At 44.4% G+C, this 22,503-nt stretch overlaps 1 protein-coding gene across 1 annotated transcript in view; it reads left to right on the top strand.

The window, feature by feature from the left end:
* UBTD2 (ubiquitin domain containing 2) overlaps positions 1-22,503 on the top strand; it is a 42,400-nt gene that overhangs the window by 12,202 nt on the left and 7,695 nt on the right. Inside the window, exon 2 of the mRNA XM_030957488.1 lies at positions 11,771-12,007. Coding sequence (XP_030813348.1) covers positions 11,771-12,007 — 237 coding nt within the window. The remainder of the gene's footprint in view (positions 1-11,770; positions 12,008-22,503) is intronic.

Here is a 22,503-nt window from a genome sequence, read left to right as displayed (position 1 = left end):
ACCTCCTAATTTTGGGGGATTTTAAGTGCTCAGGGTTGGATTTACAGGGTGCCCAGAGCAGCTGGGGCTGCCCCTGGATCCCTGGCCAGGCTGGATGAGGCACCTGGGACAGTGGCAGTGTCCTTGCTCATGGCAGGGGGTGGCACTGGGTGTCCCTCAAGGTCCTTTCCAGCCCAAACCATTCTGTGATTACATCAATAATCCTTGAGGCTCTAACAGGGCTGGTTTTTCCCCCAAGAACATCTACAGGGGGATAAAAAGGCCTTGAAAGGATGGAGTTTTAAGGCTGCTTTGTTCACGTGCTCCCATTTACAGGATTGGGTTGGTTTGGGGGTTTTTTTCCCCCCCTGGATGTACAAGACATCCAGGTATTTATACAAGTTGCAACAAAGGCTTGCACGTTTTTCATTTTAGCTTAGATTGCTTTCTAATTATCCGAGCAATCCATTGATGTCCTTATCTGTTATTACTTGCCTCTAACTCGGGGATAAATGTGGATTTCTTAACAAGATGTGTACTTGAAGGGTAGGAATTCCTTATGGCCAAGAGGTTGGTCCTGTGTTCTACACTAAATTCTGAGCTTTATCCAGGATGGGTGCTGGAGTTTCCTGGGGGTGACTGCCCAGGAGAACAGAGAGGAGTTGGCTTTCAAAATTGAATGTGAAATATTAACTTTACTATGGAAAAGCACCCTGTAAAATAGGGCTGAATAAAGCAGTAAGTATCATTCTGAGAAATCCAATTTCTTAGATGAAATCTGCAAATATTTGTGTGACTTTCACTTTCACTCTTCTTGAAACCAAGCAATCACCTTTCAGTTTTCCTCAGGCACCCGAGGAACATCATATGGGAGTGTAAAATGGAATCATTAAGATAATGTATGTTTGGGATGTGTGTCAGGTAAGATTCCTATTTTCAGCTTACACTGAGCTCTTAATTAACTGATGAGCTTAAGCAGCTGAGATACAGTAATAGTGCATTTAGTTAATTGGCTCATGTGAAACTTTATCCCTGCCAATAACTGTGACACTGGAATAAATTCAAGACATGGTGTTAGGTCCTTTAACTAAGCTAATTTAATCGTTGGTCATTGTAAAAACAGCCACCAACCTGGAGGCTTTTTTTTGGTCTTTCCCTGCTGGAATTTGTGACTGCTGTGCTGGCAGCAGTGACATGGCAAGCGTGGCATGTTCAGCCAAAAAATCCTTGGGAAATGGAGTTGGCCATCTGTCCTGAGCATTATACCTTGAATTACCCAGATTTCACGGTCTGCTGGGAGGGTTTAATGCAGCAAAGCCAAATTTTGGCTGTGCTGAGATGGGCTCTGAGCACTCTGCTGGCTCCTGGGCAGTTTTACCTGAGGGAAAAACCTGAGAAAGGTGGAGAGGGAATTCTACAAGAGCCTGGAGGGACAGGACAAGGGGAATGGGTTCACACTGACAGAGATGGATACTGAGGAGGAATCCTTCCCTCTGAGGGTGGGGAGGCCCTGGAATGGATTTCCCAGAGAAGCTGTGGCTGCCCCATCCCTGGAAATGTCCAAGGTTGGGGCTTGGAGCAGTCTGGGGTGGTGGAAACTGTCCTTACCTATGGCAAAGTCTGGCACTGGATGAGTTTTAAGGTCCCTTCAAACCAAAACCATCCAATGACTATGAAGTCCAGGTTTACATGTAGTAAAAGAAATTCCCTGGTGGCACCATCCAGAAGGTCTCCAGAAGGTTCAGCCCCACATTTAAACACCAACAAAGACTGGGGCTGGTTGAGATTTAAGATCCCCTTCAAACCCAAACCATCCAATGACTTTATGAAGTCCAGGTTTACTTGTAGTAAGTGCAGTTCCCTGGTGGCACCATCCAGAAGGTCTCCAGAAGGTTCAGCCCCACATTTAAGCACCCTCTGCACGAGGGCCTGCTGAGCAGGGTGTCCTGGCTGCTTTCAGCACCATCACACCTCATCAGGGATTGAAGAAATCCTCACCCAAATATTTTTTGTCATTCTGGCAGGGTGAAGGATAAGGCTGCCTTTGATTATATTTTTTTTCCCTGAAAATTTTGCTGATGCTGGAAGCACTGGTGCTGTGCTAAACACAGCCCAGATGTCCAGCAGATGGTCCTGTGTCACTTGTCCAGTTCAGAATTCCTGGTGGCCTCATGTGGCCGGGCTGTGGCTGTGTGACAGAGGCCAGCACTGGCCACACCACTCCCCTGGCTCAGCCCAGAGAAAAGCCAGGCTTTGGTTTAAACCCTGCTGAGCCAAACCCCGCCTTGGCATTGCTCAAAGCATCCAGAGCTCAGCTGTGTGAGGATTTACAAGCCACGAGAGTTTGAGTAGAATGATGGTTAATTTGTCACAGGGTGGAAAAAGTAGAATTTTGGGGATTTAGAATGGGGGTTCAAGAGGCAAGATGGAGGAATCTGAGTGTGCCCTGTTCTTCTCCTTCTTCTTGTCCTCCATCTTCTGCTGGGATGCTGACACTTTTGGATTGGTTTAGAGTAGAGACAGACTGTCTAACATAGGTGGTAGGTATTGGAAAATTATTGTAAATAAAGCACATGTAGTTCTTTATACAAAAAGGGCATTCCCTGTGCCACTGTCAGTGTGTGGGAATGCGCTTGGCACTGGGAGATTTTTGGTGCTGCTCCTTTTCCCTGGAGGTGCCCAGGGAAGGGCTGGAGGTGGCACTCGGGGCTCTGGGCGGGTGACAAGGTGGGCATTGGGCACAGCTTGGTGATCTTGGAGAGCTTTTCCAACCTCAGTGGTTCTGTGGTGTCAGCCCCCAGTGAACTTTAAATCACTTTTTTAGCAGTTAATGCTTGTTATGCGAGGTCAGAGGGAGAACGGTCTGAAGGAGGAAGGGAATTTGTGAGCCTGAGCTGTTCCTTTGCAGCTGGAGCTGGACGTTCCCTGGTGTTCAGTCCATGCTGCCCATGAGCCTGGAGCAGTGGGCAGTGCCCTGTCCCAGCAGGGCACCAGCACAGGTTGTCCAGGCAGGAATTTGCACTTTATCTGATGTGTCTAAAGTTTCCCTGAGAGCTGAAGGGACAGGAGACACAAAAGGCTTTTAGTGCTTTAAAAGTGAAGTTGCTGAGTTGCATTCTTCCTCATGCTGAGATACGCAAAGCTCTGGGGTGGGTTTTTTTGGGTTTTTTTTTTGGCAGATAAGCTCTGTGCAGCTTCCCAGTGCATTCCCAGAGCTCTGCGTGCTCTGTGCTGCTCTTGTTTTGGGTGTGGGGCTGCCCTGGTGCCAAGCTGAGCTGCAATTGAGCTGCAGTTTGAGCCACACGCTGCAGAAGTCACAACAAACGTGTGCTCTGTGCAGCCTGCCTCAGACAGAATATTTTTCATGTTGCTGACAGCTTCCTTAATGGTTCTTGTCAGAGCTTTTAAAAACGGTGGCCCAGTTGTGCTCTGTAGATGGTGCAGATTGAAGCTCTTGGTGCTTGCACTCTGTGGGTTGGGGATGAGGAAATCTTTCTCCTCTGCTGTATCCAGCTGAAAACATTCATCTGCCAGAGATAGGAGCAGTTTAAATTCCAGTGTAAACAGTGCTGACAGGTAATTGTGTTGATAATGTCTGTCCCCTGGAGCTGTTTCACCTCACTGAACTTCCCTGCCAGGCTGGGGCTGACTCTGAGCCGGGTTTTACAGCTCCTGCTGTTGGACCTGAGTTCAGGCAAGCTGAGTTTGGGGCTCCAGAGACAGATGGGCATCCCCTGGGCTGTGCCCTGCCTGGCAGCCTGCCTTCCTCACCCCTGCTCAGCCCTGAGACAGCCTCTGAGGATGTGGGGACTCCGCAAAGGTGTTCCCTCCCTGAGACATTTGTCTCTGTCCACAGGAGCTGTTGTGACATGAGCTTAATCACGATGATTGAGAATTGAGAATCAAGATGATTGAGAATGGAGAATGAGATTCAGAATTGAGAAAAGATGATTGAGAATTGGGAATCCAGATGATTGAGAATGGAGAATGAGATGGAGAAATGAGAATCAAGATGATTGAGAACTGGGAATGAGATTGAGAATGGAGAATCAAGATGATTGAGAACTGAGAATCAAGATGATTGAGAATGGAGAATCAAGATGATTGAGAACTGAGAATCAAGATGATTGAGAATGGAGAATCAAGATGATTGAGAATGGAGAATCAAGATGATTGAGAACTGAGAATCAAGATGATTGAGAATGGAGAATCAAGATGATTGAGAACTGAGAATCAAGATGATTGAGAATGGAGAATCAAGATGATTGAGAATGGAGAATCAAGATGATTGAGAACTGAGAATCAAGATGATTGAGAACGGAGAATCAAGATGATTAAGAATGGAGAATCAAGATGATTAAGAATGGAGAATCAAGATGATTGAGAATGGAGAATGAGATTGAGAATTGAGAATCAAGATGATTGAGAATTGAGAATGAGATGGAGAAATGAGAATCCTCTGCTTGTGCTTCCAGCAGGAGGCTGGGTGGGCAGGCAGGACTCAGGAGTGCCCACAGAGCTTTTGGAAATAATAATCATGGAAACAAAGGGTGGTTTGGGTTGGAAGAGACCTTAAAAATCATCTTGTTCAGGGCAGGGACACCTCCCACTGTCCCAGGTTGCTCCAGCCTGGCCTTGGGCACTGCCAGGGATCCAGGGGCAGCCACAGCACCCTCCCAGGGAAACATTTATTCCCAATATCCTGTCTAAATTCCCCCTTGCCAGCTGGCTCTGGGCTGGGGATGCCCCCTCAGGTCAGATGAAATGCACTGCCCTGGTTTTGTTCTGTTCAGGACATCCCAGGGCTGTGGCCACCTGAGCAGGTCCTGCCTGGGCTGGGATGAGCTGGGATCTCTGGAATACCACAGAGGGAGCAAAGATTCAGATTTCCAAAACTGAAGCTTTTATTTCTTGCTGCAACACTGCTGGCTACTTTGAGGGATGATGAGTGATGAGCTGCCCGGAAATCTCCTGATTTCTTCTGCAGTTTCTCCTAAAAATGATGGAAAAAATAGGAAAATATAGCGGAATAGCTGCTAATTAGAGTCAGTTTTTCTCATTGTCCAGCTCGTTCATACACCCTCATCCTCTCATGTTTTATCTCCCGCACTGAGAAGCCTCTGGATTGATTCGGGGAAGGTTTATTGTGTAGACAAAGGCAGGGATAAGCTGTCCAGAGCTGCCTGGAATTACCAGAGGAACTTGCATTTTACTCCCTGCAGCCTCTTGTGGGCAGTTTTTGGTGTTGAGTAAGAATTGAGGAGGAGCAGGGAAGGATTCCCTGCCCAGCAGTGTGTGCCAGGCCGGGGGCACCGGGTGGCACCAGTGATGGATTGTCCCCCTTGTCCCCAGAGGCAGCGCATCCATCATTCAGCAGCAGCACATGGTGTCTGGCGCAGCACCAGCCTGCCTTTAGTGCCGCTGCTCCTTCCCCTCTCCAGCTGATTTTTTTGTGTTTATTTTCTTCCTTTCTTCACCTCCTTTCAGGTGGGAGAAAGGGGAAATTGCTCTGGGCTTGGCTGGGGGTTTATTTTTGTGTGCTGATGTTTTTCTGCCGGGTTTGCTGCCCTGGAAAGCTTCACAGTTTGTTACTTGGCTCAGAATTAATACCTTTGGTTCAGAATTAATACCTTTGCCTACACTTTTATAATATTGCTTTGAGTCTGCAGCCTGGTGTTTTAGTACACAACTATTTCAAGATATAACCTGAATTTCTACCAGGGAAGTAGCATTCATTTTACCCTCCTAAAAAAACATAAAACTTGACTTAGTTTCAAGCATTATCTTTCTGTCTATCTATCTGTATTTATTTGGAAAGTTCACACAGGCTCCCTAGAAATGTTAATTCCTTGTTAGGAAAGCTTAATTGTCCCAATATTTCACTTTTAAGTCTTTGCCACTGTCCAGTGCCACTTCTGTTCCAAAAGCCTCTTCTTGCCTTGGAAGAATGTAACCACCTTAAGAAGAAAATTGCTGAAAATCAGCAGTAAACAGATAAAATTCTGCCATTTTCCTGTTGTTGGGTACGCCTGTGCTATTTAATGTAATTTAAATTGTGTAAGCCTGTGTTGCTTAATGTAATTCAAATTGTCTGCTACTTAAGTGCAATGAATTTTCCCTTTCTCCCTCCCTGTTTTCCCTGGGTTTTTGCACTTTTCCTTTGTCCTGGCTCTTCCAGCACCGTTGTAATTCAGGATTACACCAGAGAACAATGCAAAGAAAATGTTTAGGATGAACTGTGTGATAGTGATACCAAATTACAAGGTACCTCATGAGGAAATTGGAGCAAAATGGGTTTCAAATGGGACTCATTTGATTAAGGAGAGAAGTGCTGGATGATTGTGGGGAGAGGAGCCCTTGGGACTATTCCTGACAGAAACTTTCTGGGTAGCAAACTGTTATTTGCATTTCATTCCTGATAGAAAAATACTTTGTTAGCAGCTGAGCTTCAACAGGGAAGCAATCTGGTAAAGGAAATAGTTTTGATCATTGGTTCGGTTCGTAAAACGTTTCCTCAGCTTCTCCTGGCTGCCTTCAGGTCACTGCTGAGGTTTCTCCTGGGTGGGCATCCCCTCTCCTGCTGGGGCTGGGGCTGTTTGAAGAGACTCCTCAAACACTGGCTCTTCTCCTCGCCGTCTCTGCAGCCCTGGGGCTGTGCTCTTCCCTCTTCAGCATTTCATGGCCAGCCCTCCAATCCTACCTTTTCCACCCACAGCAGCTCCTGAGCGTGGCATTCCCATTCTGACACTTGTGATGATTTTCATCCTTCTCTTGGGCATTCCTGCTCCTCTCCTCACAGGGCACTCCAAACCTTTTTCATCTCTCACCACTTAAGCAGTTGGCTTCATCTCTTGGAAATTTTCTTAATCAAGGCAAAGAAAAAAAAAGAAAATACTATATTTTCTTTTATTTATTATCTATTCTAATAAATAAATAATATAAAATAAATAATACCAACCAATATTATAAGTAATATATGTATTATTATATTTTATATATAAAAGAAATCTTGTCAGAATTATTTTATATATATAATATATATATAAATAATATAAAATAAATAATAATATAAAATAATCCTCCTGGGTTTTCCATGCCCTGGCTGGGTTCTGTGGGTCTGGAAACTTTTCCACCACCAGACTGGGCCAGTTTTCCTCTGCTTTTTACAAAAGCTGTAAAAGACTAATGCTGCAAGCAACATATGCTTGTGTTTCCAAGGGAAAGGAGGAAATTCACTGTGGAGCACTTGCAGGGATGGAACAGCCAAATTTGGTCCTAATTTTATTTTTAGAAGTAGGTGAAAGATGTTTGAAGGATGGGGTGGGAGGGAAAACTCACGTAAGGCTGATGGCAGCAGAGGTGTTTGCACAGATAATTAAGATTTGAGCTCAGCTGCTTCAGGGCTGTTCCAGATCTCATCCAGGGTTACCTGGCAGGTCAGAGAGTGGGGAGGAGGAACATCCAGGTCACACCTGAAGCAGAGAGAAGTTCTGCCCTTCCCCAGGGCTCTGAGCTGTCCCCTGGCCCAGCTTGGCCACGTTTGATTTGACACAAAACCCTCTGGGGCTGAAATATTCCCAGTTTGATGATGGAGTGCTGTAATTTGGGTGGTATAAATTAGGAATTATGGATCGTGTAGCTGGATATTGGCTTTTAATACAAGAATCCTGTGGTAGCAGCTGCTCCTGCTCATCTGGTCCCCCTCAGAAGAGGCACCAGTGATATCCACAGTGATATCCACAGTGATAGCGACATAACAAACACACCAGCTGCTCCAAAGAACTTCCACAGAGCCATTTCTTGACATTCTGTTAAGAAACTGATTTAAATATCTGGGTTTATCTGCATAAGGAGCGGAGATAACCTTCCAGATTCATTGCTTTGATGGGAAGCTGCGGAGAAGGGAAATAAATTTACAATTCAGGTGATAAAACAGTCTGCAAGGATTGGAGAAATACATTTTTTCCTTCTGAAAAATAAGACTTTGTAGCCTGCCAGGAGTTCAGTGGGGCAGACAGGAGCAGCTGCCTCGAGGATCCAGGGTAGCAAGGGCAAACAGGTAATGCTGCTAAATCCCACAGGAACAGCTCATGTGTGCCACTGGTTTGGGGTACTTTGAGGCATTAAACAGAATTATTAGGATTGGAAAAGAACTTTCAGAAGAGTTTGTGTCCAGTCTTTGATCCTCGCCACCTTTCCAAGCAGACATGAAGGGAGGTTTGGATCCCCAGCCCTGGAGGTGCCCAGGGAATTCCTGGAGGTGGCACAGGGTGCTCTGGGCTGGGGACAACGTGGGGATGGGGCACAGGCTGGATTTGATGGGCTGGGAGGGCTTTTCCACCCTAAACTCTGTGCATTTCTTACCCTCTGTGGGATGTACATCCCCACCTGCACACCTGAGCTGTTGGAACAACAACTTAGCTCATTTTGGAGTGTGGCTGCTGCTATTTCACTTTTTGAGAAGTAGACCAGTGCTGATTTCCATATTTCCTTCTAAATAAATCCCTTGCCAAAAATATCAGCCATTGGCCTCTGCTGAGAGGGTGACCTGGAGCATTGCTTCAGAGAGAACGTGCCTCCTTCTTGGCATTTGGAAAACAATTCCTGCTTTCCAGCAGGGTATTAATAATTTCTTAATCGTGTTGAAGTGATGTAAGATGAAAAATTAATGTGGATGCTGCTTTCTCTTCTGGATCCTGCGAGCTGCTGGTGCCTCTGATGGGTATGGTCTTAAATGAAGGCAACGTTTCCTTCTGAGCTCTGATTTCCTTCCAAAGTGAGGAACAGAAAACTGACACTGTAAATACTTTTAAGTGGTTCAGACTGTTGATGTTTGTTTCTTTATCAGCCTTGTTAACAGAAAAGGGAAAGTGCTTTGATGTGGTCCGAAAGTTTGGTTGTAGAAATTCGCATGTTTTGCTTTAGTGACTAAAACATGGACTGGAAAGAGAAATATTTGGGCCTTTTTGCACATTATTTTTTTACATGGCATAAGTTTCTCTCATCCATTCTGCCCCATCTATCCACAGAGCTAAATAGTGACTATTTCTTCAGGGAAGGCATAATGCTTTTCAGGGATCCTTGAAGCACTTCTATTAAATGATAAACACACCAAAGATCTTTTTAAATACTGCCTTGTGCTGAAGCCAAGTTGTGTTTAAAGGCTCAGTACTGGGATGGATGCCTTGTTAGAGTGGATTTGGCTTTTGAGCCATTTGGAGAGTCCCTTTCTTCCACCACCCTTCCTCCCAACTCAGAAAAAAGAATTTATCACTGGGTTTATGATCACTGCTGTCTGTGTGGGAAGGATGGGATCTCCAGGGAGGAGTTATTGGAGGCTGTGAGGATCTGAGCCTCTGCTGGAGTGAGGATAAATCAATTTTTAATAAATCTGGGTGCAGTCTGGGGCAGAGTGGGAAGCAGGGAGAGGAGTGGGCTGCTGGAATTGCAGTGGGCTGAGGGAAGTGCCTTTAACCTGCTTCCATAATTGATGGTTGGGGACAAGGAGAGGGCCCTGTGGGACAAATCAGCATCCACTGAGTGGATGCAAACAGATGTGAGCTAAAGTGGAATGGGAAAAAAAACTATCCACTGACCCAAATTTCTTGCAGTGTGTCCTGTTCTGTCTGGCTGAAAATGTCATGCTCTGGCTGCTAAGCCTTAATAAGGAAACAATTCTTCATTGGAGTGTTTTCCCACATATGTTTTTAGAATTTTAGAATGTACAGGGTTTAATGCACAGCCCCATTGCTTGAGGCTGCCCCAGCATCATCTTCCAGGCTTGCTCAGCTGAGCCTTGGACTGGGAAAGGCTGGGCTCTGCCAGGAAACTTGGTGTTTTGTAAACACTGGGGCTTGCAGCTCTGCAGTCTGCTAAATGGTCAGCACTCCTTTGAAAAGCAAATGGATGCAGTCCCATGGAAGCAATCCCGTGGAAACAAAAAGCAATAAATGCTTGTGGTCACTTGAAAGGATTTAAAAGTTTATTATTGTTGTGTTCTGCGTGGGACACGAGGAGCAGCTGGAGTCGGTGGATATGGGCCATGCAATTGTCATTTGCTACTTTTAATTAGGAGCTGACTTTGTTTCTGTGCAAATGCATCCTCCAGAGGAGGCCACCAGGATGGGAGGGATGGAGCAGCTCTGTTGGGAGAGCTGGGATTGTTCAGTTGCAGAGGAGAGGCTTTGGGCTGACACAGTTGTCTGAAGGAGCTGCAGATGGAGAGAAAGGAAAAGATGGAGAGAGAGGATTTCCAAGGATGGAGGGACTGGACACTGGGAATGGCTTCAAACTGACAGGGAATAGGTTTACATTGGATATTGGGACAAAATTCTTGGCTCTGTGACCCCATCCTTGGCAGTGTCCAAGGGCATTTGGATGGGGTTGGAGCACCCTGGGATTGTAGGAGGTGTCCCTGCCATGGCAGGGGGTGGAATTAAATGATCTTTAGGGTTCCCTCCAACCCAACCCATTCTCCCATGTTTTTTCATCCACAGAAAGCTCATTCCTCTGCATAGTTGGCAATGTCAGCTCACCAGCAGGAATACTTTTCAAACTCCTCTTTTCCGCGACTTACACTTCAGGTTCATGGACGTGTCTGTCAGCCTGAGCCAGCAAAGGAAGCTGATCATTCTTTGCTCTTATGGGGTCAGATTGGATAAAGGCTTAACCTCCTGTTAGGGGTTTTGGTCTCCTTAAAACCTCTTGAACTTGGACTCTCCTGCTGCAGCAGCAGGCACTGATGGGGATGAGAGCAGGGAGTTTTAATCTGTCAATTTTATACCTGTGATAACCTCAAAGTGGCTATCACACAAAAATAGCTGTAGTTAAAGGGAAACAAATGGGGTTGTGTTTATTGAGAAGGAGGAAAATGCTCTTTAAACCTTGATGGATTCCTGGATTTCCAGGAGAAATCAGCAAGCAGGAGGATGCATTTGCACAGAAACTAAGTCAGCTCCTAATTAAAAGCAGCAAATAACAATTGCATGGCCCACATCCATTTCACCTCCCTTCTCCTGAGCTCCACGGTGCTTTGACCTCTTGGGAAAATTGAGGAGACTCTGGGTCTGGTTTTGACCATACAAGACTGGTAAAAACATAATTCTCTCAAGAAATGAGGATCTGAACCATGAGCAGTATATGAATAACACCCCTCTCACTGCATCACTTGGGAGGTGATGAACAAAAAGGACCAGGCTTGAAAATTCAGCTCTGGGGATGCCTTGGGAAGGCTGAGCTGGAACAGAGACCCGACAGAGCTAAAGAATAAAGCAGGGATTTATTAAAAGGGTCTCCTCCATGGATGCACCTTGGGCAGCACAAGAGCCCAGCCAGGGCTGCTGGGCCCTGATGAACCAAAATGGTCCCAAAATGAACCCAAGATGAACCAAATGGTCCCAAAATGCACGACCAGGCCCCGGGGTCTGTCCCTGGGATCAGTTCTGCTCCATTTGCACCTTGCAGTTCATTGTCCCATTCCAGCTTTAGCCCCTGCAGTCCCACCCTGCTTGTTTTTCTCTCTCCAGCCCATGGGGTTTGTGCTCCTGGGCTGAGATTTGGATCATTTGTCCTTGGTGCCCAGCTGGAGCAGGAATTGTTTTGTCTCCCTGCTCTGTGCACAGAGCTCACCATCCCCTCATATAAAGCCCAGACCCACACACTAAAGCACCACAGAATGTGAAAAATAGAAAAGCTAAACCTGTGGCATCACTGTAAATCCAAAACAGAGCAACCAAAGGGAATTTTGTGGTGTTATTTTGATGATTTCCCATTTTTTCTTTGTCCCCCGCAGTGGCTCTTGGTCGTAACCAGCCCCTGAAGAAGGAGAAGCCCAAATGGAAGAGCGATTACCCCATGACGGACGGGCAGCTCCGCAGTAAGAGGGATGAATTTTGGGACACAGCCCCGGCCTTTGAGGGCAGGAAGGAGATTTGGGATGCCCTCAAAGCTGCTGCCCACGCCTTTGAGAGCAACGACCACGAACTGGCACAAGCAATCATTGATGGTGCAAACATAACACTACCCCATGGTAGGTGCAGCTCACAGGATGTGGCCTCTCCAGAGGGTAACAGGTTAAAATCATGGTGGTTTTACCCCAAAAATCAATGATGGGGTGGTTTAAAATATCTGGGTTTTATTGTGAGTATGCTCCTGTTCAGAGTTTCCAAGCAAAATGGTGTTAATATCTAAGAAAATCTGCTTTTTATGGTAGTTCCTGCAGGAATACTCAGCTTGAGTCTGATCTTTCCAAGCAGCACTTGGGACTTTCTGTAATCTCTTGGAACACCTGGATGCTCCAAGGCACCATTTTCATAACTTTTTTCCCAGCTTCTCTTTGTAAGGAAGTAGATTATTTCTCCCTCCTGATTTTATGAGTTTCTTTGGCACTTGAACTGTTGGGTTTTTTTTAAACTTTCTCTTCTGAAGAGCCTGAAAAAATTTCCCCAAAATTTGGGGCTGGCAATCTGCTGTTAGATCCTGTGTGAGATAAACTGCAAGCTCTTATTTTGGGTACTTTCCCCTTTGTTTTGTTCTTCTCAATCCTGCTGGGTGGGTGGGATTTTTTTTTTCCAAGTAATATTTCCCTTACTCCACAATTCTGAAATAAATCACTTCCTTATATTCCTAACAGAGATACAGTGAGAGGGGGCTGGCAAGGAGTTACTGATCAAGTCACCATTCAGATAAATGGAAATAATAACTCAGAAATTGCATTTTTGCAGACCTAAGGGAGTTGCTGCATTGTTTTTAGTTGCTAAAATATCAATTGTAAGTGCCAGGAAAACTCAATTTATACATGGGGAAGGTGGAATAAAATCCAGGTTAATTTTCACTGTGGTGTCTCCCTCACATCAGGCTGCAGCCCTCAAAAATTGTCTTTAATGTGGGAAAGTTCCTCTCTGCGAGGCTCTGAGTCTGTTTGACCATACAAAAGCCTGGTAAAAACATAATTCTCTTAACAAATGAAAATTTGGAGGCAGGAGCAGCGAGGGGGATATGATTTCTGTAATGAATTTGATGAGCCCCCATGAATGAGCTGTTTTGGCAGCGTTGGGTTGTTCATTCAGCACAGATGAGCAGCACTTCAGGGGAAAACACTCAATTTATGGCATCAAATCCTGCAAGGAAGGTGTTTGGCACGTTGGGGCTGTGCTGCCTCTTGTTAGAGTGGCACAACAGCTGGTAACTGGGAGGGAGGAGCTGGAGAAACCCAAAGTAGAAGCAGTTTGATCCTGCCTGGGAGGCTCAGTCTGCCTTTGGGGGCACAGGGCAGTCCCTGGTGTGGCTCAGGAAAACAGAGGATGTCTCATGTGCAGTTTCAAGGCTCCCAGATTTGGAAAAAAAATGGATGTGAACTTTTAAATCTGTTTTTCCAGCAGTTTGCTTTGAGTCCTGCCTACTGCTGGCAGGTTATAATCTGCTTTTTAAGGCCCACATGCAGAATATTCAGAGTATCTGAGAAATAACTCAGAAATCAAAGCTGTACCAGGGGCTCTGCTGCCCAAGGCAGGCCTGGCTTGAGGCTGAATTCCAAACACAGAGAATATTTACAGTTTTTATCCAGGATGTGGAGCTTACTGGGGATTTTTCTACCCACAGAATTGCATTATTTATTTTTATTCAGCTTTCTGGCACGTTTGGGCATCAGCTGTTGGCAAGGTTCTCTGTGCAGTGTGACCTCCCCAGTCCAGAGAAAGCTGCTGCTTCTAGAAATCCAAATATTCCATTGTCAGTGCCATGGGTGAGGAGATTATGGATCAAATCCTCTGATTATTTTGAGCAAAATTGGGGAATAGGAGGAATAGCTGTGAAGAAATCCAGCTGTGGTGTCTGCAGCAGGATCCTGTGGTCCTGTGGAGGTTCCCTCACATTCCCCATGGGGCTGCTGGGCTCTGCCTGCTTGGGCACCACTGGCACTGCTGAAATTCATCTTTTAGCCCCTTTTTGGGGGTTTTTTGGGCGCTTTTTTTTTTTTTGTTTTGGATTTGGATTTGGGGTTTTTTGGGATTTTTTTTGGTTTGGTTTGGTTTGGTTTTTTGTTGTTGTTTTTTGGGTTTTGGGGGGATTTTTTGGGGGGTTTTTTGGTTTTGTTTTGGGTTTTTTGTTGGTTTTTTGTTTGTTGGGTTTTTTTGTTTTGGGGGTTTTTGTTGTGTTTTTCTTTGTTGGGTTTTTGTTTTGTTTTGTTTTTTTGGTTTTTTTTTTTGTTTGGTTTTGTTTGGTTTTGTTCGGGTTTTGGGGTTTTTTTGTTTCGTTTTTTGGGTTTTTTTTCCTCTGGATCTCTTTACCTGCCCATTCTCTGTCTGCTGTAAAAAAGTTTGGATGAAAATTAAGCCTCAGGCTGGCCCAGGGCAGGCTCAGGGTGGACACCAGCAGGAATTTCCCTATGGAAAGGGAGCTCAGGCACTGGAACTGCCCAGGGAGTTTGGATCCCCATCCCTGGAGATGTCCCTCTGTATTCCTGGTGTAAATCTAAATATTTCCCCAGGAAAACCCAACATTTGTTGGATAAATTCCTTTAAATCTATTTTAAAAAAATGGAAGATTTCACCCTGATCTTTTATTCAGCAAAATGCTGCAGTGCCAGGGGCTGTGCTGTTTCATTTATTTGCTGTGTGTACAACAAGAGGCTTTTAAAAATAAAAACCCAAGCCAAGCCCCACATCCACACCTGCCTGTCCCTGTGTTCAAGCCAGGGGTTCCTGAGAAAATGAAACCTTGCAGGAAGGGGAGGAGGGAGAGGAGGAGGCTGGGCACTGAGGAAGGACTGAAAATCCAGATTTTACACCCAGAGACTCGGCCTGAGCTGATGCTGCAAAAATAAAATTGCTTTTTTTATTCCAGAATCCTACAGGATTCTGATCCTACCGGAAAGGAAAGGGAAAAAAATCAAAAAAATCTCTTTGGAGGCTGCTTTCAGGCAGATGTGTCACTCCTCTGCTGTGAGGAAGACTCTCACCAGTGTAATTTTTCTAATGGATGCCTTTCCTGGCTTCTGCTGTTAAAAATAGCGTGTAAGAAGTATTAAATAAATAAATAAGCTTGTGGGATGGGCTTAGCACTTCTCATCTATCTTGGGTGATTCTGTGGGATGGGTTTAAAAATAGAAATAACGTTATCACCAATTTATACTTCTTTTTTCTCCTCCTCCTGTCTTAAAGTAGCACATCCTCCATATTTTATTAATGAGTCCATTTCAATTTCATGCAGAAGAGTTTTCCATACTTCTCAGCTATCAAACATGAAATCTTGGAGTGTGTAGTATTTTAAAATAATCTTCATGTTGAGCTGAACTTGGCCTGCAAGTCATTAATATTAATTGCAGTCTGGCTGGGGTTAAGTGGAGTTTTTAAATTCCAGGCTGGACACTTCATGAGCTGCAGCAGAGTTCCCAGGATATTGGGGTTAAATATCTCAGAAATTGCATCTTTGCAACCCTTGCATTGTTTTGCTTTGTTGCTGAAATATAAATTGGAGATGGCAGAAAAACGCACTCAGTTTATACAGGGGGAAGTTGTAATAAAATGCAGGTTGCCTTTAATAGGTGATAAAATACAAGACATAAAATTTACAAAAAAAAAAAAAACACAATAAAAATTTACAAAAAAAAATTCAATAAAAAATTTACCAAAAAAATACAATAAAATAAAATGTACTCTTAAAGCCACTCCACCATCAGCTTTGGGTTGGGCTGTTTTTAACCCTTATTAGGCAGTCAATTCCAGGTTGACTGGAATATCCTTTTCACCTCAGGATATTGGGATTTAGTTCCTTTTGTGCTGTTGGAGTGATGAAAGGGTCTCTCTGCTGAGTTTTCAGCTTTCCTGGGCCTTTCCTGGGCCTTTCCTGGGCCTTTCTTGGGCCTTTCTTGGGCCTTTTCTGGGCCTTTCTTGGGCCTTTCTTGGGCCTTTCCTGGGCCTTCAGCTCCTGTGGCCCCAGCTGCCTTTTCCTGGGAGCAGCTCTGGCTCTTTATTTGCTGAGATCCCCAAAAGTGGGATGGGAATATTTCCCTGAAATGTTGGGGAGAAATAAAGAACATCGCTGAGATATTCCCACTCTAAATAGAACATTTTCTTCTCCTTTGGGTGAAATATGGATTAGAAAAGCATTAAAAAGACAACAAGGAAAGCCCTCAAAGCCAAGAGCAGCAGTGTGGGGAAGGCTTGGGGGGTTTCCCACAAGTTCCTGATTCCAGCAAAACTGTGCTGATTAAATCACACACAATCCCAGAATTATTTCGGTTGGAAAAGATTTCCAAGATCCAGCCCTGCTTGTGACCAGCCCCACCCTGTCACCTGCAGATCTCTCAATCCCAGATTTATCAATGCCACAGGTGAGTCCAATATTGCCTTCAAACAAAAAGCAGAATTACAGAATTACAGAATTGGAGCTGCCTGATTTCCAGGAGGAACACACAGCTCTGGAATGTGCTCCCTGGACACCTCCAGGGATGGGCACTCCACCCTGGAGCAGCTTTGGGTTGAGGTTGATTTTTACATTTATCACTTGTAGTCAATATAAAAAGTTGCCCTCTGCTATGTTGAAAACTCCCTTTTTATTTATGTTGATGAAAATCTCCATTTACTGAGTCCATTTATTTTATTTTATGTTGATGGCCAACTGAGCTGTCAGTGTGTGCTCACAGCCCAGCAAGCCAAGCATTAGGATTGAAATTTGCACAGCAACTCAGAAATATCTGCCACAAAATGCTATAAAGTGTAGGAGGCTTTTAACACTGATCATTCCATGGATGGTTCCTGTAAATTAAAGAGCTGCAGAAGTGGAACTCTGTCCTTCTGCAGAGCTTTTTGTGTGGTGGCAATGTTGGAGTTACCTGCTGTACTGATGAATTTGTGATGGAGTCAATCTGTGCAGTGAATTTTGCTGTGGAACCTTTAGCATTTAAATTGAATTCCCTGTGAACTGCTGCCCTTAAAACCACCAGCTCCTTGTGGTTTTTCTTCCTCTTGTCCTTGAAAATTTCTGTGTCCATTGCTGGGAATTAAAGCTGTAGGAATTGCTTGCTTGTCTGAAGAGGCTTTTTAATTATCATTCAAAATCATATTTTTGATGGATTGCATTCTCTCTAAACATGTAAAACATTGCTGGACAATGTATTTTTTCTGTGAGGGTACCAAATACTCGCTCAGGTTTCTCTAATGCCCCTTTAAAATGATAGTTTGGTGACTGTGGCTGTCTAATTTTAGATTCCAGCCGAGTTATGAAAGCTTTGGGAGGTCTGACTATCAAAGCCTGCCTGTCAGTATGATCAGCAGTAGCACTGAGAGGAAAATGCAGCCCATGAAAGTTAAGCAAACTCTAAAATCTGTAGTGAACGTCATAAAATTTACAGCTGAGCCTCCTGGTTTGTTGCTTTGGGGGTTTTTTTGACTAAACTGCTCAAGAGACAGCAGTTATTAGTTCCAGGGAAGCTTTTTCTGGTTTGTTTTTCCTTCAGTTTAAAAAAAACCCAAAAGGCAAGGGATTAAAACCCAAAATTGCTGCTGTCTTGTGAGGAAGCAGACAAGCTGCTGCTGGCACTGAGGCTGTGTGTGCATTAGGAGAGTGCTTTTATTTTGCTTTTTCTTCTACACATCCACGTCTATTTTTAAGGGTTCTTGACGTCAGGTCCCCTCTGTAGGCTGGGAGGCTGAAATGGGGAGTGAATGCTTTGGGAATTTCATAAAGCTTGAATGCCTCCTGCCTCCCAGCACCCCCAGGCATCCTCTGGGGAAGGGCTGGGAGCTGCATCCCAATTTTGGGTGTTCCAGCCCCGTCCCTGCCTGCTCTGCAGCACAGGGCAGGGCCAGGGGTGACAGAAGTGGCTCTGCTCCTGCTCCTCTGGGCTCCTGCTGAGCAGTGGGGGAGCCCAAACCACCCCAGAATCCAATTCCCAGAGTGGGGCAGCCCAACTTATCCCAGAATCCATTTCCCAGAGCTGGGGAGCCCAGCTCATCCCCAAACCCCATTTTTTGGAGTGTGGGACCCCAGCTCATTCCAAAATCCAATTCCCAGCTCATTCCAAAATCCCAGTTCCCAGCTCATCCCAAAATCCATTTCTCAGAGTTGGGGAGACCAGCTCATCCCCAAAACCCATTTTTTTGGAGTGTGGGAGCCCAGCTCATCCCAAATCCATTTCCCAGCTCATCCCAAATCCATTTCCCAGCTCATCCCCAAATCCATTTCCCAGCTCATCCCCAAATCCATTTCCCAGCTCCTCCCCAAATCCATTCCTGGAGCAGCTCTGGCTGCCCTGGCTGCTCACAAAGTTCCTCCTGCTGAGGAGCAATCCCCCAGTCTCTGCCTCTTTCAGTGCCCAGGCACAGGAGTTGCTTTTCCATCCAAAGGAGGGATCCTTAGCTCCAGGCTGAGTGCCTGGATTTGGGATTTCCCTGCTCCAGCTTCCCTCAGCCTGCTCAGGGCACAGTGGCAGCTCCTTCTCTGCTGCCTCTTCCTTTGGTGATTTTTGGTATTTTCTGTGTCCATCACACCTGGAAAAATGGCTTTTTTCCCTTGAGAATGTCCATGGTTCTAAGAGTATCCTTTGTTGTTGTGTCTCCAAATTCCTCCTGACCTTGAAAAAGAATCACTTTCCTCACAGCCTCCTCCAATGAAGATGCTGCTCTCCATCATTTCTGCAGTGATTAATATGTTTAAAATAGATCACAACGTCCTTTCTGAGGGATGCTGAATTCCCAATGTTTTCTTCAAGTGGAAGGAAAATGAATCAAACCCTCAGGATGTAAAGCAATTGTGGCTGGCTGGAATATTTATATATCTAAGTGCAGGTTAGAAACTCTCAGCCCTTCAAATAAAAACCCCACTTAGGGCTCCATCCTACAGTTGTTTTCCTTAAATATCCTTAAATTTCCTTAAATAACTTATTCTCTCATGTTTTGAAAGGTATTTTGAGGAGCTTTCTCAACAGAATTCTTGGGCTCTTCTGAGTCTCTTCCCCTGCAGCCCCTGCCTCTCTATTTCCTGCCTTTGGTTTCAGTTTGTCTTTCTGCTGTGGGGAGGATGACTGTGCAACACTTTTCAGAAATGCTGTTTTAGGGGATTTTTTTAACCATTATTGTGTGACCAGAAAATTGCAGTTAATTCCTTTAAGAAAAACAAAAACAAAACCAACCAACCAAACAAAAACACCAAAGCAAAAAACCCAAACTGGCCATGAGATGCTGAAGCTAAACCCAGATTTGTGCCAAAAAGAAGATCTCAAATTCCTCATGGAGGAAGCTGTTTGTTGGTCTGGGTGTTGTAGGTGTTCCAGACAGGAGTGTGCTTCAGGTGAATAACAGTGCTGTGCTATCTGATGCTGGTCAGGACATTAAATATTCCCCAATAATATTCAGGACGTGATGCTTTATTAAATATTCCCCCGGAGTGGACATTTCCTCCATTATTGGCTGCTTCCAGTGGAGGGGCTGAGGATCAGCTTCATCTGCCTTGCTGTCTGCTTGGCAAATGAGAAAAAGAAAGATGAACTCTTTAAAATGGGACTGGGAAATGAAGTTTAAAATGGGTTTTCCCCCTGAAGATTCCAGTGAGAGCCTTCCCTGGGGATCTCTGCTGCCTTCTGGAGTTGTGGTTTGCAGTGGATTTGGTTTTCCTGGGGGGATTGATGCCCTCAGGTTGGTAAATGGAGGGCTCAGCCTGACCTAAGGGTATTTTATTTTGATATTTTAGTAATTTATTTTGATATTTTAGTTGCTAGAATATCAATTGTAGGTGCCGGGAAAATTTCATTTATACATGGGGAAGGTGGAATAAAATCCAGGTTAATTTTCACTGTGGTGTCTCCCTCACATCAGGCTGCAGCCCTCAAAAATTGTCTTTAATGTGGGAAAGTTCCTCTCTGCGAGGGTCTGAGTCTGTTTGACCATACAAAAGCCTGGTAAAAACATAATTATCTCAACAAATGAAAATTTGGAGGCAGGAGCAGCGAGGGGGATATGATTTCTGTAATGAATTTGATGAGCCCCCATGAATGAGCTGTTTTGGCAGCGCTGGGCGGTGCATTCAGCTGAAATGTTGCACGAGCACAGATGAGCAGCACTTCAGGGGAAAACACTCAGTTTATGGCATCAAATCCTGCAAGGAAGGTGTTTGGCACATTGCTAAAATATCAATTGCTTGGGTGTCCCACCTGCTTCTGGCTCATCCCACTCCTCCTCCATCAGCTCCACTTGATTGTGGCCAAAACATTTGGCATCTTCTGCTGGTGTGGCTTCAGGAATTTTAATAATAATGGTAATGATGATAATGATAATGATAATGATAATAATAATAATAATAATAATAATAATAATAATAATAATAATAATAATAATAATTTTCTGTTATTATTTGACTTTTCTCCGAAACCAAGGCAGAAGTGGGTGAGCCCCAGACAGTTTCTCCCTTTAACCTTTTAGGGGCAGGTCATGGTGAGGAAATCCTGCCTGAGGTGTCACAGAGAACACGGGCAGCACTCATGAGCTATTGCAGTATTTTTAAATACTCCACAACCTCCTTCAATAAATACTCAGCTGATAACTGGGAATCACTCACTGAGTGTGTTACAGACAGCTTGACCTCTGGAAAAATCTGAATTTCAAAGGATTTTATGCACCTAGAGCTGGGAGCTGCTTTTTGCTGACAGTTAACATTGAGAAAGTCATCACTGAGAAAAAATCTTTCCCTTTTTTTGCTGAGCCCAGTCCAGAGCAAGCAATGCTTGGTCTGTAGCTCTTTTGCAAAGAAAACCTGCAGCAGAATGAACTCTGTGTTTCCACCTGTGTTTTGACTCCTTGAAACTGCACAGAAACAATGAAACCTCCGAGCTGCTTTTAATAATTCCTGAGTGATCAAGGAGGGTTTTTATAGAAGGTCACAGGTACAGCAAGGCCTTGAATTTTTTAACCTTTTTGGGCTCTCACCATCTGTGCAGCCTCTGCTTGGGGCACATTCAGGGCGTGAGGCAGCACCAACATTCACTCTTCCACCTTTGTGCTTAATCAATCTTTTTTTCTCTTTTTTTTATTTTAAATAAGGGCCACTTATTTTATTTCATTTTAAATTGTATGTTTTATTTATTTTATTTTAATTTTAATTTACTTTTTATTTATTTTATTTTATTTTTTTTATTTTATGTTATGTTATTTTTAATTTTATTTTTTCTGTATTTGATTTTAATTTTATTTTAATTTTTATTTATTTTATATTATTTTAATTTTTTATTTTATTTTATTTTATATGTTATGTTATGTCATTTTTAATTTTATTTTTCATTTTATTTTTATTTTATTTTATTTTAATTTTTATTTATTTTAATTTATTTTATTTTTTAACTTTTATTTTGTTTTTGAAAATTTATTTAAATTTATTTTATTTTAATGTAATTTAATTTAGTTTTATTTTTTATTTATTTGATTTTATTTTGAAGAAGGGCCTCTGCTCTGAAAGAGCAGCACCGTGGAGGTGAGGAGCAAATAAAGAACACTCAGATCTTCTGTAACCTCCTTTAATCCCCTCCACCCCCACAGCCTGAGCCAGCCTTGTGCTGGAGTTTTATTTTCGGATGTGGGCACTGCTGTGGGATCCTGTCAGGCTGCTTGACCTCCCTGGAGCCTTGCACATTTTTGCTGGTGATCCTTGGAGACTGAGCGTGCAAATGAGGGAGTGCCAGGCTCAGCGCAGGTCCTGGAAGGGCAGCAGGTCCTGGAAGGGCAGCAGGTCCTGGAAGGGCAGCACGAGGCTGCAGGGAGGTGGGAGCAGGAGGAACAAAGGTGCAGAGCCAACCTTGGTCTTTGTCTGGGGCATTCTGGGCTCGTGCTGCCTTCAGAGGTTGGGCAGTGTTAGGGGAGTAAAGGATTATTGTGACACCCTTATTAAAGGATTCACCTTATGGCTCCATCCTACAGTTTTCCTTAAATATCTTTAACTTCTGCCCTCGTGTTTTGAAAGGTTTTTTGAGGAGCTTTGTCAACAGAATTCTTGGGCTCTTCTGAGTCTCTTCCCCTGCAGCCCTTGCCTCTCTATTTCCTGCCTTTGGTTTCAGTTTGTCTTTCTGCTGTGGGGAGGATGACTGAGCAGCACTTTTCAGAAATGCCTTTGTGCTGCCTTCAGAGGCTGCCTGGAGCAGAGGCTGGGCAGAGTTACAGCAATAAATAGGTTTTTATGAAAAGCCCTTCACAGGACACACCTTGGGCAGTGCCAGAGCCCGGCCGTGGCTCCACCCCAGATGGATCCTGGCCACGAGTTCTCACACTTTGATAAGTTTGGGTCCATTTCCATCCTGGGGTTCCGTGTCCAGTTCCAGCTCCAGGTGATGCAGTCCCACCCTCCCAGGTTGCTCCCCTCCATTCCCTGCTGTTTGCACTTTTGGGGCTGAAGCTGCAGCGGTGTCCTTGGTTGTGGGGCTGGAAAAGGATTGTTCTGTGGGGCTGAGCTGTGAGCAGAACTGCTGATACTTTGTATGGAGTGCAGAGTTCTGTACCAATACAGAGTCTGGGAAATATGGAAGCTCAAACTGAAGGCATCACT

Source organism: Camarhynchus parvulus, chromosome 13, assembly GCF_901933205.1.
Source record: "Camarhynchus parvulus chromosome 13, STF_HiC, whole genome shotgun sequence".
Taxonomy (NCBI): Eukaryota; Metazoa; Chordata; class Aves; order Passeriformes; family Thraupidae; genus Camarhynchus; species Camarhynchus parvulus.
This window is presented reverse-complemented; position numbering and strand designations above follow the sequence as displayed.